General features: G+C 32.7%; 1 protein-coding gene across 1 annotated transcript; it reads left to right on the top strand.

The window, feature by feature from the left end:
• Positions 1-1,844: 1,844 nt before the first annotated feature.
• On the top strand, positions 1,845-13,973 carry LOC101495435 (ataxin-3 homolog). The gene is made up of 2 exons (XM_004514884.4): positions 1,845-2,282; positions 12,926-13,973. The coding sequence occupies exons 1-2, from the start codon at positions 2,043-2,045 to the stop codon at positions 13,715-13,717; spliced, it is 1,032 nt and encodes a 343-aa protein (XP_004514941.1). The 5' UTR covers positions 1,845-2,042; the 3' UTR covers positions 13,718-13,973.
• Positions 13,974-17,979: the final 4,006 nt, after the last annotated feature.

Here is a 17,979-nt window from a genome sequence, read left to right as displayed (position 1 = left end):
TCAATCGTATGAACGATTGGATTTTTCTTTTTATAAATACAAATTATGTAAAATTATTATAATATTTTAAGAAAATAGTATAATTTTATTAATATACTAACAAATTTGTATAAGGGGACGAATTACAACCCACCCTTTATGGTGTGTTTGGTTTGGAGGGGAGCTAATATTTTAAAAGAAGTGTATTTGCTATAAATTTCAAAAGGGAGGTGAGCAAAATCTAAGAGTGTTTGGATTAGTTTTAGAACAAAAATTCATCTTATCTAAAGATAAAATTACATACGGTTTAATTTGAATTGATTTTTGTAAATATAAATATTAATATTATAAAAATAGGAAATATTATTGATTTGATGCAACATATAACATAATATATTTAAATTTAACATTATGAAATAACAATGATGATTATATTTGAAATATATGAAATAACAACAAAATAGATAAAATTACAATAATAAGTATTATTAGGGAAAAAATTAAAAACCTACAAATAATATAGAAATGTAGCATATCATACCAATAAAAAATAAATAAGTATTAAAATTTGTAATTGCAATTTGATTTGATTTTGAAAAATCAATTTGTAATTCAATCCAATCCTTGTGATTTTCACAAAAGGACATTTAAAAATATCTCAAAGAATTCGGTTTAATGTGATTTTTGATTTTTGATTTTATTGGTTTGCAGTTTTTTATTAGATCTATGTGAACACTTCTAACCAAATTTCTCTTTAAGTGATTTTTGATCTCTTTCATTTTGGAATTTGGATTAGAGGGGAAATATAACTTAAAATCATTTAAAATTCATTATGTCTCTTTGAACTAAATACAAAACCATTAAAAATTTATCCCCTTCAATCTCTTCACTTCTTTTGAATCAAATATATTTTTATTTTCTCTCTCTCTCTATATATATCTCTTCTCCATAAAAATCTATTTTCTTCTCTTATATTAGTTGAACCAAACATTCCTTAAACTCATTAAATATGGGCATGTTTTCTTCAATCCTCTTAAAATATCACAATCCAAACCACCAAACTAAATCTTTTTACACCACATATTTGACTTGCTCACTTTAAAAAACAAAATAATTAATATTAATAATTAATAATTAAATAAATAATTGATATTATATATATATATATATAATCAATAATTAAATAATTACAATGATAATTATTTAATATACTGATTTTATCAATTTTTTATATTAATAGAATTAAATTTTATATTTATTATACCTTGATTATAACGTGGCAACCCATCACAACAAAACATCGCCAAGCGTCCCATACACACACAAATATTTATTTATCGTTTATTTGTGCCGCAAAAAGAATGAAAAATCAGAGCGACAAAAGAAAAAGAAAACTCAAAAAAGAAAAAGAGTAAAACCGTCAATTTTTATAAGAAAAAAAAAATACATTCAATGCAAAGTCCGGATAAATTAGTTTTAACATTCAATTAAATTAAGGAAAGTTTTTATAAAAGTAATTATAATATATATTTTTTTAAATAAAATATAAAAAAATAACTGAAAATTAATATATTTAATTTAAAATTAAGATTATTAATTATATATATATATATAATCGTTGAATTTATTTTATAAACATTTAATTTGTATATATTTTTCTTTTGATATTAAATCACAATTGTTTAAAATGTTAATGATAATCACTTTTAAAATAACAAAAATAAATAGTTATGAAGTGTGTAAAATAATTTATAAAATGTATAAAAAATAAATTTATAATTAGATTAGATTAAATTAAATTAAATTAAATTAAATTAAATTTATCCGTTAATTAAGAGGCTAATCCCTTTGCAAATTTAGTTCCGTTCTCGTCTCAAACACACAACTCAATCCAAAAACCAAAAGAAAAAGACCGACCTTAGAGAAAAGAATAACAACAAAAAGAAGAAAGCGTTGATTTTCTCATTATTAAAAATCAATTCATTTAGGGTTTAGTCTCTATTTCATGCTGTGAAAAACGATTCAATCTAAATTCAATTTCATTTCATTTCGAATCGAAAACGATGATGGAAGGAGCAAGCAATGGAGGCATGTTGTATCACGAGGTACAAGAATCGAAACTTTGCGCTGTTCATTGTGTTAACACAGTGCTTCAAGGTCCATTTTTCTCTGAATTCGACTTGGCTGCACTCGCTTCCGATCTCGATTGTAAGGAACGCCAGATGATGATGCTTCCTGCTCACTCCTCCGCCGGTGATTTTCTCTCTCATAATGTTTCTCTCGACGGTGATTTCAGTATCCAGGTTCCTTTAATTTCTTCCTTAATTCTCTTCTTTTTTTTACATTCTTTCGTTTTTTTTCTTCAGAACTAATCAAATACTTCAGAATTATTTTATCATGAGTTTATTCTTTTTTTCGATGTATTTTGAGCTTTTCTTTGAATGCATTGAAGATTGATGCACTTACACGGACACCAGACACGAGACACAACTGGTAATAATTTTAGAAAATTGAAGTGATCGAGTCTAATCACAATTATCATTTGAAGTGATCGAGTCTCGGTTTGGAATACCACACGCCTTTATTCTGAAGAGTTGGTGTTACATATAGATGGACACTAGACACAATATTGATATTGGTAATAATTTAATAAATTGAAGTAATTGAGTGTAATCACAATAATCGGTACTGTCTCAGTGTGGAATATGACACGTCTTTAATCTGAAGTATCGGTGCTACATAGTTTGAATATGCTTAATAGGCACTGATCCTGGCACTGGCAATAATTTAAGAAAATTGAAGTGATGAGTGTAATCACAATGATCAGTATTGTCTCGGTGTGGAATACCTACACGCCTTTAATTTGAAGTGTTGGTGATAGATAGTTTGAATGTGCTTGATAGACATCGTTCTTGGATGAGAAATACTCGAAAATGGTTTAATTAGGTTAAATTATGTCTAGTTGGCCAAAAAAGGTTAGTCCAAGTGGTAAGGATTCAAAAACATAAGTTCAAAACTGTTGATGTAAAGACCTTGTTGGTGTGTAATTTGTAAGTAACTCCGGAAGTGCTCATTAACCCTTAGGGTTTCTACTGGCTTTGATGATCCCCAAGACACAACTCACTTAAACTGTTCATTATTAAAAATAATGTCAGGTGTTAGTCTGTGTTGCCTTTCTTTTGTGTTGATGAAATTACAGGTGAGTTTTGAAAACATCTTAAATTCATGGTATCACAGACTGTGTTATCTGTTTTCTATTTTTTTATTTTGAAATTTTTGTTGTTTCTTTGGGTTGTTTCGATGTAAGTTAAATGTAAATAGTTGGTAAGTTTTATTTTTGTTGAGGAATTTTGTTTTCGATTTTCTTATTGTGTATTTGCATGGCTAATACAAATAAGTCTCATTTTGGTGTTAGTGTAAAAGTGTGTTGTGGTTTTGCCGGATTTGAGTTTTTATGCCATATACATTATAGACGGTTATTATGAGCTTTGTATGTAGTAATGGAACTAGTTAGTTACCCATGCGAAGTATGGGTCTCTTTTGTTTTCGTGCATGTTTTGCAACCGTACTATTTAACAAATAGTACCCATGCATGCATTCATTGAAATCAAATGATTGAGTTTTAAATGTCGCATATATCATGGCCAATAATGTTTCAAGACTTCAGGAGTAGCACTTCACACACACATCTAGTTTTATTTGTCATTTCCCCCCTCTTTTTGAAACTATTATAGTGGGAATATTAGGTTGATTAAATGGATTGCGGGGTGGGGGTGATGAGGAGCCAATCGGTTGGGGAAGATGGTGGGGTTTGGGTTGTGGAGGAGATGGAAATGAAGATGGTGGAGGTGAGGATAAGGTTGAGGAAGAAATGGTGATGGTGGGGTGAGTTGGGAAGGCTAAGGGATGAAGATGAAGAAGGTGAGTTGTTTTTATTTTATTTTTATTATATAATTATAAATTATTATTTAGTCAGTAAAATAAAAAAATTGACGACAAAGTTATTTGTTTGCCAAGTCATTTTGCCACCATAATTATTTTTGTATGAGTAGATACCACTAAGGACTAAAAGTAAATAAATTTAACATTACAGGGACAACATTAAAAAAAGAACTTTACATGGACTAAAATTGGATTCAAGCCATATTACAGGGACAGAACCCACTATTAACCCTTTTTGGTTTATTTTTGATAATTTCTTGTTGTGTTGTTCGGATTTCAATTAAATAGAAACTGTTGGTATGTTCATGGCTAATACTAACCAGTAACAAAGTCTGATTGTTTTTGTTTTATTTTTGTAAATTTGTTCTTTTTTGAGAAATTTTGTTTTTTTGCCTATATTGTGTATGTTCATGGCTAATACTAACCAGTAACAAAGTCTGATTGTTGCATTAGTGTGAAAATGTGTTTTGGTTTGGCTGGAGTTTAGTTATAATGCCATATACTTCATAAATGGTTTTTATAAGTTTCGTTTAGTAAGGGAACTAGTTAGTTATTCGTTTCGTTTTCATGCATGGTTTGTAATGGCACTATTAATTTAACAAATAGTTTACATGCATCATTGTTGAACCTGAATAATTGAGTTTTATGTAAATGGATATCTTTATCTCCCTTTCCCTTCCATCTGAATCCTTTTTCCAAAACATACCGTTGAGGGCCCCATTTGTTATGCTTTAGAAAGAAGTTATTTAAATATTGTTTTAAAAAGTGATTTATATTTTGTAAAGCAGAAACTATTATTTGTTTGGTTACAATTATAAAACCATGTTTTGTTTTAAAAGGTAGTTATAATTTGTAGAAGCTATGTTAACTTTGTATAGTAATCAACATCAATTTATTTTTCTTTCAAATTCTATTATTGTAAAAGCTTAAACAAACAGCCTAGAAACTTCAAATATGATGCTTTTCTAGATAAACACGACTTTTTCATGGAAAATCTGAAACAAATGGGTTCTAAGTCATTAGCATTAACTGCAGATGAAAAATTTAAGCAAAGAGATGTGCACCAGTCTTTTTTTAAAACTGCAGCATGATCCGTAGTTTTCTTTCTTGTGACTTCTCCTGTATGCCATCTGTCTCTTATGCTTTTTTTTTTCCGAAGTTTCTTAAGCAAAAAAAAAAAAATAGTGAAAAATCTATTTGAGGAAAGAAGAGATGTGCACCGGTTTTTTTTTTTTAAAACCTGCAGCATGATCCATAATTTTCTTTGTTGTGACTTCTCGAGTATGCCATCTGTCTCTTATGCTTAATTTGTACCTTAAGTTGCTTAATCTCTAGGGTTTGTGTCGCAATCATCTAAGCCTAAAGCCTTGACTGGGACATAGCTGCTAGTATGGAAAACCTAATAACCAAAACATTGCAAAATAGATTTTCCAATATAACCATGCTTTCAAATTTGAGTAAAATTTGGATAGCTTTGTATTTCCGACATCCCAAAATATGAAACACCTGATAGCAATATATAACTAGAAGTTTCATAATGTATGATGTTCAAATCCAATATGAAAACATGTAGTAAGTCTATTTCCCTATAGCTGCCGGGTACTCGAAGTATCTAAATAACATTGAGGACCAGAAAACAAAGGAGGCCTACCAAAAGAAACAATGATGCCAGATTGTACCTACTAGATTATGCATGAGAATTTGGGCTGGTTTGGCCAAATAAGGAAATAAACTAACACAATGTATGTAATATATGATTCTTGTCCATACTCCTTTCTCTTGATGGGATAGACTTCAATCTTTAAGCTACAGATTACAACTACTTTCTCCTTGGTTGTCTCCACAAGTGGCAGTCACCATATGAGTACCACTGTCCAATAGCTATCAAACGAGCGAACATTGACTGACATGTCAAAGACATGTGTCACCCTTCCATTGTTGACGACCCCTCCTACTTTGTGATGACCTAGAGTTGATCAGTTATGACAGGGTCCCAATGGCTGGTTATCATACATGGCCTCGATGGTGGTCAATGTCTTTTTCCCTCTTTATCTCAACTGTGACCCCACATGGATATTCTCTTTTTTTCCCTCTTCATCTCCATTGGTTCCTCTTGCACTAGTAGAAATTTTTAGTTCCCATCCTTTGACTCAGGCAGTTCTGATTCTAGCGCGTCAATGTTCTTGCATGGTGTTAGTACCTACCTGTATTACAATTTGCAGTTCAGCCATTTCTTCCCCCTGACTCTCCTTGGTTCATCCAATTTTTGTCATCTATAAGTTGTGCAATGTCCATCAAGTATCAACTCTCAATGCAACTGTAGTCCTGCCCACACCTCTTTCGTCGCTTCAAGGAAACCCTTTTTAGAGATATTCTTGCTCTAGCACCCTAGTGTGTTTCATGTATATTAGACTGTTCCTTGTATTTTGCGCACAATTCCCTATTGCTTAAACCTTGCAAGATTCTGTATGGCTTTTGAATGAACGTAGGCGTGAAACGATATATAAGGTGATTAGTTAGTGAGTAATCTGTGAGTGAGTTAGATGGTTAGACTGATGTATATATATGAGAGGAAGGGTTTAGGAGGACAGGTGATAATTTGAAACGGAGTTGGAGCCTTTGGCTAGGAGGTGTAAACACTAAAGATTTGTTATATGTTTGTAACTAGGGAGTTTATGTGCAGACCCTAAATAGTTCGTTACTACCTCCGGAACTCAATTGTAAGCAAAAGTAACTAATTGCACACAAATTAAGAATAATAGTTGCCTTCATTTAATCTTCTTGATGGAATCAAGATACCAATTAGATTTCCTAAATTATCCCTTCTTTCATTTAACGTTGTATGGAAACTTGTTACATTGAAGGATGTTTTGAGAAAAATAGCATTAAATAGGGTGAAGTTAGTTAAATTTTGCTCCACTAAATATGATCATTTTTTTTGGCTTAAATTTGAATCCAGAGGGAGTACAACATGAGAGGGAAATCATATCTAATAACACGTGAAATGGGAGAGCAGGAAAGGGGCAAGATGCTTCTTTGGCTTGTTGAACCAAGCCTAAATTAATGGGATGAATTGGCACTTTGTAACCCGATAATAGAGATTGATCTGTTAGGAGAGAGAGATTAACCTGGCCCAATCAACAGAGGATGTAGACAAAGGATGTAGACATTGGAAGTAAGCATATATTTTTTAATGATGAAAAATGACTGGGATGTTGGGAAAAGATGTTTTTGGAAATCAAGCCTTATCATCCAGTAGGTCATCTAGCTAGTGTAGATGATGAACTGAATTGTGTAGATTGTCTTGGTTATTTTTGTTAGGGGTGCACAAATCAAGGTGCCCAAAAGAGGATAATCCAACTAGACTTCCACCATTATTCATTTCAGTCACCTTGAAGACAACGTGAATGTGGATAGAAGTATGGATAGATGAGCTCTTAGGAGTTTCTTTGTGCTTCTATTACCAAAATATCAAGTTGGTTCACTCGTCTTTCTTTGTACATCTTTTTTATTAGCCGAAGAGGCTTGAGGAGGAATCATGATTTGAGGAGTGTCAGATGGAGCAGTTTGGGCTGCATTTATAGATTAGGGAGGGCGGCCATGTAATTTTCAGCAGCAATAAACAGTCTGTCGCAAACGATGGCAGTGCTTACACTTGGGACGAGCCTTGAAGTTGGAGGGTCTTCCCCAATAGTGGTTCTAATTGTTGCTTAAGATGCAAGGGCACTTGTGTCACCAAGAGCAGAGGTAACAGAGCGCTCAATAGAGGATTCGGTTGGAAGTTAGAGAACAATAGAGGCTGTTGACATACCCGAGATATTAGCAGACCCCAAAATCTGATCACGAGTGGTAGAGTACTCTCAAGTCAAACTTTAAGGGCAAGGAGTATGAAGAAGGGGCTGCATTGCTCAAGCTCATTTTCCTTTTCAGCTATGACACTTGCGGCAAGCAGTAGGAGCCCATTAAAACATGAAGTGCAACTGCAACATATCAAGTCATGACAGACTCCATAGAGAGGTTGAGTATAATTGTTGTAGAGTACCTTAGCCTGGTCCGAAATCGATTCACACATGAGATGAGGGCAGAAGATCAGTTTGATGACCGGGTGAAACATTAATTTAATGAAATTGCACAACTGGGTATCAATCTTGATTCGGCCACTGATTCAGCCTTTGTGGTGAGATGGACTATGTAGTATGTACCCTTGACCAATAAGCCATAACTTGATGTCAAAAGCCCAAGTGTTGTAATTGGAACCATCTAATTTCCCCTTAACAAGGGATGAAGTGACGAAGTTGGTGAAAGCAGCCGTCTTAGTCTTGGAAGCATCCAGAGCGTTGGTGGAAGCCATGGGTCTTCATAGGAGAGAGAAAATACACCAGAAAAGTAGATTGAGAATCCTCACGCAGTGGAGGTGGTTTTGCTGGAAAAAATTTCCAGTGGCAGCGGACAGCTGCTCCAGGGGATGGAAAGACCTTAGATTTTGTTGGCACGGCAGTGGAGAGCAGAAACTAGAAAGAATTACGGTTTCTGAAAGAAAAAAAAAGTTCAAACCAATGAACCAGGGTCCACTAGGCTAACACGGTTTAGGGTTGCCTCACTTTAAGATCTAGATACCATGTTTAATGAGAGAAAACAGAGGTGGTAGTATTGTGAAACTGTTTGTGTCAGCTAGACAACGGGGTCTCATTATTTAGGCTTTTTTGAAGTTGTGGGATTTTAGAGAAAAGGAGAAGAGAAAATAATAAAGGTTTGAATATTATTGATAATAGCTTAATTCTAATTTGATTACAAAAGACTCAATACTAATCTCTATTTATATAGAAATATAGACTCAATCCTAAATCAGGAATAAATCATAATAATAATGAGATATTTTAAGATATCTCTATGATTATAAATTGATCATAGGAAATAACTCAAAATACTCTAATATAATATAAAAGATATTATATGATATTTTCTAATATTCTAATTCTCCCCCTCAAGCTAAGCTTTAGCTTGTTACAAGAAAATAATGTTTTGCTCTGCAAAATAATAAAAAGGATAGAAAGACAACTTAGGGATGCAGGTAAAGTCAGAGAGAATTGCTATAAATATAGTCTAGTCAGATAGCTGGAATGATCATCAGCATGAAAGAAATTCATGGCAAGCAATTGAATATGCAAGGTCTGTTCTTCTAAAAACAACTGCATTTGGATGCTTCAAACCAATAATATCGGATACTAAAAAATTAAAACTGGAATATGCTTCAAGGAGAGAGCGGCATGCTTCAGGGAGAGAAAGGCAAGACCAATACATCTGGGACAAAGATGGGGTCAGTGCATCTGGGACAAATTGCCAAGATAAAGTCAGCCATGAAAATAAAAAACATCGTCAGAATGGCCATCAACGGAAGAAGAAATCATCACTAATATGATTTATATGTAGGAAAAAAGACACCACCAAAACGATCGTCGGTGGGAATAGAAGTCACTGTTATAATCTATTAGTAAGAACTAAACTGCATGACAAACACCTAAGAAGAAGCAACACAACTCTAATGAAACGAAGCCATGATCGATCGACATAGTGAGAAAATGCATCCAAAATAGGAGAGACAATGGTTGTTTGAACAAGGATGCATATTTTTCATTGATCAAAATTAGAAACTAAGGGCAGATCTAGAAATAGGAAGGAAAACCCAATCTAGATGACTGAAGCATTATGCCGAAACTAGGCTAACACAGTTTAGGGTTGCCTCACTTTAAGATCTATATACCATGTTTAATGAGAGAAAACAGAGGTGGTAGTATTGTGAAACTGTGATAGAAAACAGAATTTTATTGACTAGAATTGACGAACTCTGAAGCTTTTACCTTGCTGGAAATATGAAAATGCAAAAAAAGAAATAAACTAGAGTTCTAAGAACTCTTAAACCAGAGTAGAATTGCTCCTAACCAGAGAAAGAACTCCCTTAGTTGTTTCTTAGAATATTTTTTGAATATCTTCCCCTCTTCTTATTCCCTCATTCTTACAACATAAAATAAATGACATTATTAATTAACTTTTATTCCTTTCATTCATGCTTCTTGAAACTGAATGTCTTTCCCACTTCCCCCTCTTTAATGGAATATCAGTAGAATAAGAGACATTGTTACTAGCATTTATTCCCTCCATCCATTATTCTAGAAACTGAATGCGTGTGAAGTGTGTGACTTGGTTGAGTGGGCCCCACTCTTTGGGCTCTCATTCCTCTTAATTTGCAGTGTTCTATCATTGCCATCCGCTTCAAAATGAGCCTTATCCTCAAGGCTAGCATTAAGACATTGATTCTGTAGTAGACTTCCAGGTTCCCAGCTGATGGTTTCCTTATTCCCTTCCCATGTTATGATTTTTCTTGGCTTCAGTATATTCGAGGTAACAACATTAAGTTCTTTTTCCTGATTGATTCTCCAATTCTCTGGATTTTGACATTGCAGCTTCACAGTTTTCCCCTTCCAGTCCAAGCAAATTGCCATTTTTTCCCAATCAAATAACACCTTTCCTAACTTATGCATCCAAGCCACTCCTAAAATCATGTTCTCACCTTGTAATTCCACTATGTAAGCTTCAACAGTGGTCTGAAACCTTCCAATTTGAATGTCAAACTTCTCACACTTCTCTGTTATGGCCACACGGGAACCGTTTCCAAATTTCGCGTTCGTAACCGGGATCTGTTCTACCGGAAGTTACAGAACTACAGCCATTTGAGGAGTCACAAAATTGTGAGTAGCACCAGTGTCCACCATCATCGTGACCGGTATGCCCTTCACGGTATCTTCGAAACATAGGGGAAAAGGGAACCAATTTCGAGCTTTGCCTTCCTCTGCTATTCTGAACAGCATCATGGAGTTGCATCTAACTGCAACGTCTTCCTCCCCTTCCTCCACGTTCAATAGCTAGGACTTCACCGACATCGTCTGTCACTTCATCTCCCAGACTCACCAAACGCAACTGTTTTTCAGCACACTGATGAAGATGATGGAACCTTTCCCCACATCGAAAACAGAGGCCTCGTGCCTTACGATCCATTAATTCAGAATATGGAAGATGCTTAGTTCCCCGATTCCGATTTTCGTGGTTCTCCCGTCGCTCCTCATTGCTATTTGTTCGTGTTTGGTTCTGATTAAGGTTGCCTCCTTGCATGCTCAGTTCCAGGTTAGGATTTGACCCAGTTAGAGTATTTCTGGATTGAGTTCCCCCATTTGGCCCAGAACTCGCATTTCCCTTGTTTGGGCCTGGAAAAAAACCCAGTCCAGATCCATTTCTATTAGTAAGCCTATTACTTCCTTCTCTTCCCCCTTTCTAGTTTCGCGAACGACCTCCACCTCCGCTTCCTCTGTAATTCAACACCCCGTAACTCTGTTTCAACATCACGAGCCAATTTCATCGCCTCCACACGTGTCTTAGGATTGAAGGTCCTTACTCGCAAACGTACCTCTGGTTCGAGGCCACCCAAAAAATACCCAAGGTATTGTTCTTCGGGGAGACGCATAACCTTGGAAGAGAAATATTCGAAATCTGAAATGTACTCTTTCACATCTCCAGTTTGTTGAAGATCTTTCAATTCTTTGAATGGATTATCGCTCTTTCTTCCTTCATATCCCTCAATCAGCGCTTCCTTCAATTTTAACCATGTGAGGTCATCCTCCGTTTCACATAGAAGATTAAACCAATCAATGGTTGCTCCCTCCATGCTAATTTTCGCCAAACGAACGTTCACTTCTTCAGATATTCCCTGTACCTCAAAATATGTCTCTGCTCGCGTGATCCACCCCACTGGATCGTCACCTTCAAATGACGGCAGCTCCACCTTCTTCACTGCCATCTTGTATTCCGTAATTGGCTCCTCGGTTATCTGCGACTCCCCAGGTGTAGACCGATTTGACAGTTTTGAAAACTCTGTCAAAATAGCATGACGAAATTCATCCAAGGTTTGACATAGTGAATTTTCCATCTCAGCCATTCTTATCTCCAAAGCCTCAACTTTGTCAGACATTTTCGGTGGCATTCGGTTTCACTAGCTTCTATCTCTATCCGGCAGGTCGGACCAATGATAGAAAACAGAATTTTATTGACTAAAATTGACGAGCTCTGAAGCTCTTACGATGCTGGAAAGATGAATATGCAGAAAAAGAAATAAACCAGAGTTCTAAGAACTCCTAAACCAAAGCAGAATTGCTCCTAACCAGAGAAAGAACTCCCCTAATTGTTTCTTAGAATATTTTTTGAATATCTTCCCCTCTTCCTATTCCCTCATTCTTATAACATAAAATAAATGACATTATTAATTGGCTTTTATTCCTTTCATTCATCCTTCTTGAAACTGAATGTCTTTCCCACTTCCCCCTCTTTAATGGAATATCAGTAGAATAAGAGACATTGTTACTAGCATTTATTCCCTCCATCCATTATTTTAGAAACTGAATGCGTGTGAAGTGTGTGACTTGGTAGAGTGTGCCTCACTCTTTAGGCCCTCATTACTCTTAATTTGCAGTGTTCTATCAAACTGTTTGTGTCAGCTACACAACGGGGTCTCATTATATAGGCTTAAAAACAATAAATAGAATAATTACAAAATATTTATCTCTATTTACAAGGTATTACAAAATATTTATCTCTATTTACAAGGTATGATATGATACAACAAATACATGGATCCTAATTTATTTTCAACACAGTAGATATATTATATAGCATTCTTCAGTCTCTGGGTTTCATTATCAAAATCTAAGTTCTACCACTGCTTTGCATATTTTCATCTGTCATTGAAATTATGATTTACAATTATATTTTGGCATATTGCCACACCTTTGGTGCCCTGTATGATTCAGTTTCTGGGAGAAACATTATTTGTTATAAAGTAATTGCTTCTGTTTATTGAGATGTTGCATACATCCAAAACTTTTTTGGGCAGGCAGTTTAGGACATTGATTCGTTGCAATTTTATGATTTATTTAATTGTGCAAATCCTTTCCTGTAGGTTTTACAAAAGGCTTTGGAAGTGTGGGACCTACAAGTCATTCCCCTTGATTCTCCAGTTGCCGAGCCTGCCCAAATTGACCCTGAGCTGGAAAATGCCTTCATTTGTCATTTGCAAGATCATTGGTTTTGTATCCGCAAAGTGAACGGGGAATGGTACAACTTTGACAGTCTCTATGCAGCTCCACAGCACCTTTCCAAGTTTTACCTTGCAGCTTACCTGGACTCTTTGAAAGGTTTTGGTTGGAGCATATTCCTTGTGAGGGGAAACTTTCCAAAAGAGTTTCCCATCTCTTCATCTGAAGCTTCCAACGGTTTTGGGCAGTGGCTTTCACCCGAAGATGCTGAGAGAATAACCAAATCCTGCAACTCAGTTCAGGCTCCTCAAGAAAGAGTTAATAATGAAAGGCAACAGCGTTCGAATCAGTTTCTTTCGCGGGAGGAAGCTGAAATGTTTTCAGACATGGAAGATGAAGATCTAAAGGCTGCTATAGCAGCTAGTCTGATGGATTCAGCTCCGACAGTGACTAATGCTGAAGCCAGTGCTCCCCAAAATGATAACCAAAGGAGTAAACAAGTGGCAACCACTGAAACTACCCCTTCAAGTTCTCAACCCAAGGAACAAGTGGGGCCCATTGAAGTGATTCTACCTACCAGTGATGAAAGCAACAAACATGTTGAAGCTATTGAAGCTGGTTCTCTTCCGAATGATAAAAACAACCAACAAGTCGAATCTTCTTTACGTGGCGACAACTCTCAAAGTCAAAACCAGAATAAAGAAAACACTCCATGAGAGAAGAGCGTGCAGTATACAACACATCATCTTGTCTGCTCCTAATTTGTTTTTGCAATTGAGAACAAAAGTTTATACCGGTTTAGTTGGTTGAAACATACATCGGTGGCTTAATGTCATGGTGCTGTGCAGTATACAATTCTCATATGATTGCATGATTTATAAACTGTAAGGAAAACCCTTCAACTTTTTTCTTTGATTATGATATTATCAAGTTTTGACAATGTTATATAAAACCCTTATCATTTCCATCTAATTGTGATAGATCTTGCTACATAGTTTAGATGATGCCGTGTGGCAATACCATTCAAGTTGTTTGTGCTAATCATGTAAACTCTTGACTTTTAGAATTTGGAGTAGAAAAATATTTTATGGACACTCACTTTTTTTTACACCTGCGACATCTGATTAATCCCATACAAAAATATGGCTAATTTAATTGGATAAATAGTCAATTTAGATCATGTTGAAAATTATGGTTAATTATGTAGTTAAGCTAACACATTTTTTGTCATAATTTGAATTAACATTTTTGCATGTGTGTTGATGTATCATTATGACTTGAGTTAAGTTAAATTTAATCCTTCCAAATTGATTTCAGGTTAGAGTTGTTTCGTTCTCTTTTAAGTCACTTAACAAAATTGATTTGTGAGACCTTTGCACCTAGCCTAAAGGCATAGTAGGTGACATGACGTTTTGTGACAATCTTTAAATTCATTTGAGAATTTGTCTTGAACTTATTTCAACTTCATAAAACCAAATTTAAATGTAAGAGTTGCCTTCCATTTATCACCACTATTTAAACTACATCAAATATTAACTATTTAAACTACATCAAATATTAACTATTGAAACTTCTCTCGCTTGACCAAAAATTGCCAAAAACAAACATGGTTAACATTTGGTTTGGTTATTGTAATGTCCGGTGCCTATGGACCATACATGATTGTTGCATTAATGTATTAATAAACAGCACTATAATAGATTATTTCAATGATGAAGTCATTTGCTATAAGATGTTCGATTTTCGTTGTCCTTGATTCGAAACTTTCGGTTGCAAGTTGGTGGGCTAAAAGACTAGACTTTTCTAGGGGAGGTGGATGTTGATTATATGTCTTTATCTCACTTTTGTATTTTTCTTTCATTTGAGGAATAAACGAGAAGAATAAATGAGAAGAATGCAAAATTTATTAGATACACAAGATAAATTCTATCATTTGAGATGAGTTTTTTTTTTTTTAATTGAATTTTTTTCAATACGTAAAAGTCGAAAATCGAACTCGTGACCATTTATTTAAGAGATTCATATCTCATACTATTTGGATCGATGAATGCGATATCAAGTGCATTTATATATAAAAAAATACTAAACTCGTAATAATTTAAAATGTAGTAAAGTATCCAATTTTCATAAAAAGAAAAATAATAAAGCAAAATTTTATTGAGAGGGAAAAAAATAAATATGATGATAGTTGAGACCGGAAAAATAAAACGTTATTAGTTTTTGTTTCATAGGATATTCTCCACATATTAATTTTTGTCAAGTATTTGAAACGTATTTAATTTAAGCCATATTTCTTCACAATATATGTATAATCTAAGGATCGAATGCATGATCAAGGAACCCAAATTCCCACTTTGATCACATAGTTTGATAAATAAACCTCAATCTTAATCTATAATAGATGATGCATTTTTTCTTGAGAATGATAGATTATAGATTATAATGACCCTGCCAAAATAAAGTTTATTACAATCACAAGTTAAAGGGTGGACATTAAGCGGAAAAAAAGGACAAAAAATGCTTTAAGTAATACTTCTACTTCCTAAATTACTGTTGTTTTAGAAAAACATTATTGTTTTCAATACAAAATTAATTAAAATTAATTTTACCTCCAAATTAATATTGGTTAGATCATTTCTAATTATTATTTTACTAGTATTCGTTTATGACAATGACTAAAGTCTCATGATCAATAAGATGCACTTTTTAGAATTATTACACTAATTTATTTATTTATTAATAAATTTAGGTTTAACCATGCAAAACATCCTCTATATATGTATATATATATGACTCTCTTTTGATTTTAGTTTATAGATAAAGTTTTTCTTGCAATTTTGACCTTACAATTTCAAAACACTTTTAATTTTCACTTTCTACCTATTTCAGTTTAGATCTTACCCCAAAGAATTCATATATAGTTTAGAGCTGATTCTTCATTAGAATTGTGAAAGGAAAAATATAAATGAAATGCATCAAAAATGAGTTATGTTATGGGTTTCGAACTTTTAGTGTTTTTGAGTTTTTTGTTGTTGTTGAGATTTTAGAATTATGGATTTATTTTCCATGTGTTATCAGATATGTGTTCTCATATCTGCATTTTAGATCTACATCCTCCAACAACTTTGATACAACCTCACAAATGTTTAATTTGTGATTAATAATAAGAAATTTGAGTTAGCATAAATTATGTCCAGTCACACATGATACGTTATCGTTTTATGTCCATATTAGAAAAAATAAAATCATATGAGAAAAGCTAAATATGTTTTGAAATATCAAATTAAAAGAAAAACTTTTTATCGAGACTAAAATTAAATTGACATTTATTTGTAGAGATTTTTGCATATTTAAGCCAAAACTTTAATGTGTAGAAAATTTAAACCACATTCATTTTTAAGACTAAATTAGATGGATCAAGAGCACAATAAAACTTCATTTTTATCCACATCCATATAATTAATTATTAATTTATACTAAATCGCATTAACAACACCATTATCTATCGTGACTAGAACTATTGTGTTGATCAACTTGCTTCATGTGATTTGACTATTATTTATATTATATGGTGGAATTTAATTTCTTTTTTCATTGAGAATGATTTTGACCAAAATAAGTCAAATTGTCTCATTTTTTATTTTCGATGATATGTAATATTTTTATTTGGATTTTAATTTAACCTAGTCCTCCCTCACTTTAGTGTCTCATTTTAATTTAATATATTTTGTTGTTGCAGTGATTGTTGAATATTAGTGTGCAGATATCAATAATCATATTGTCATGATTATGCACTCAAACAGTTTTTTTTCTTAAATAAAGTTCCACATCTATTATCTATTATATATATTTAATACAGACCCCCGAATGCCACCTCACTCCCGAATGCCACCTCATTCTATTTCATCCACCTATACAAATATTTTCTACATCAGCTAAAAGCTGATGTGGACCTCTCATCCTTTCTCTCATCTCAATCATTCTCTCAATGCTTAATCTCCTTCAATCCTCCTCTCAATAATAATATTATTTTATAAATTTATAAAATTATAAAATTATTTTACAATTATTTATAATAAATTTATAATTTATAAATTATTTTACAATTTGACAATAATTTATAATTTATATTATTATCAAATTATTTTATAAGTTATTTTATAATAAATTATAAATTATTTTATAATATTATTAGTCATTTACCAATGGTAATAATTTATATTATTAGTTAAAACCACCTAATCACTCATAAATATCGACATAAATATCCTCCTTTCATGGACAATTATATTATTCCAATTATGGTGAGTAATAATTTTATACGTTAACAAATCAATTACTCATTAATGTCAATCCATTTATAATTTCTTTCAATTTATGTCAATCCATTTTTTAGTAACATTTTATACAATAAAAATATATATTCTATTTGACAAAAAATACACAAATTTATAAAAAATAATCATAAAATAAGAATATATGAAAAATTATTAAAAAAGTTACTTCCAATTATTAAAATACACAAATTTATTTAAAATTATAATATATGAATATATTAAAAAATATAATCAACAAAAGTTTACTATATATATGTGTTTGGAAAAAAATATGTTAACACTTAATTTTTATCAATTAAATTATATATTTATAATTGAATGCTATTTTTTATTTTAATTTTTCTTATTATAATGATAATTTGAATGTTAAAAAATAAATGAAAATTTAAGTATTGCATAAAATTAAATTATTTTTTTTATAAAATTTATTTTTGGTACATATCAACATAACTATAATTCAATTGCACGAACAATTAGTTAAAACCTTTAAATACCTAAAATTTATTTAAAGTATATGTAAATCTTTAATAAAATTAATTTCAAACTCTTGATTAAATATATTCAATAATTTTTTTTTACAACAACTTCTCATGCTCGCAATTAAAAAATCATACTAATAAAACAAATAAATTTAGACTACG

Source organism: Cicer arietinum, chromosome 6 (assembly GCF_000331145.2).
Source record: "Cicer arietinum cultivar CDC Frontier isolate Library 1 chromosome 6, Cicar.CDCFrontier_v2.0, whole genome shotgun sequence".
NCBI lineage: Eukaryota > Viridiplantae > Streptophyta > Magnoliopsida > Fabales > Fabaceae > Cicer > Cicer arietinum.
Note: the sequence above shows the minus strand (reverse complement) of the source record. Positions and strands in the feature narration are given on the sequence as shown.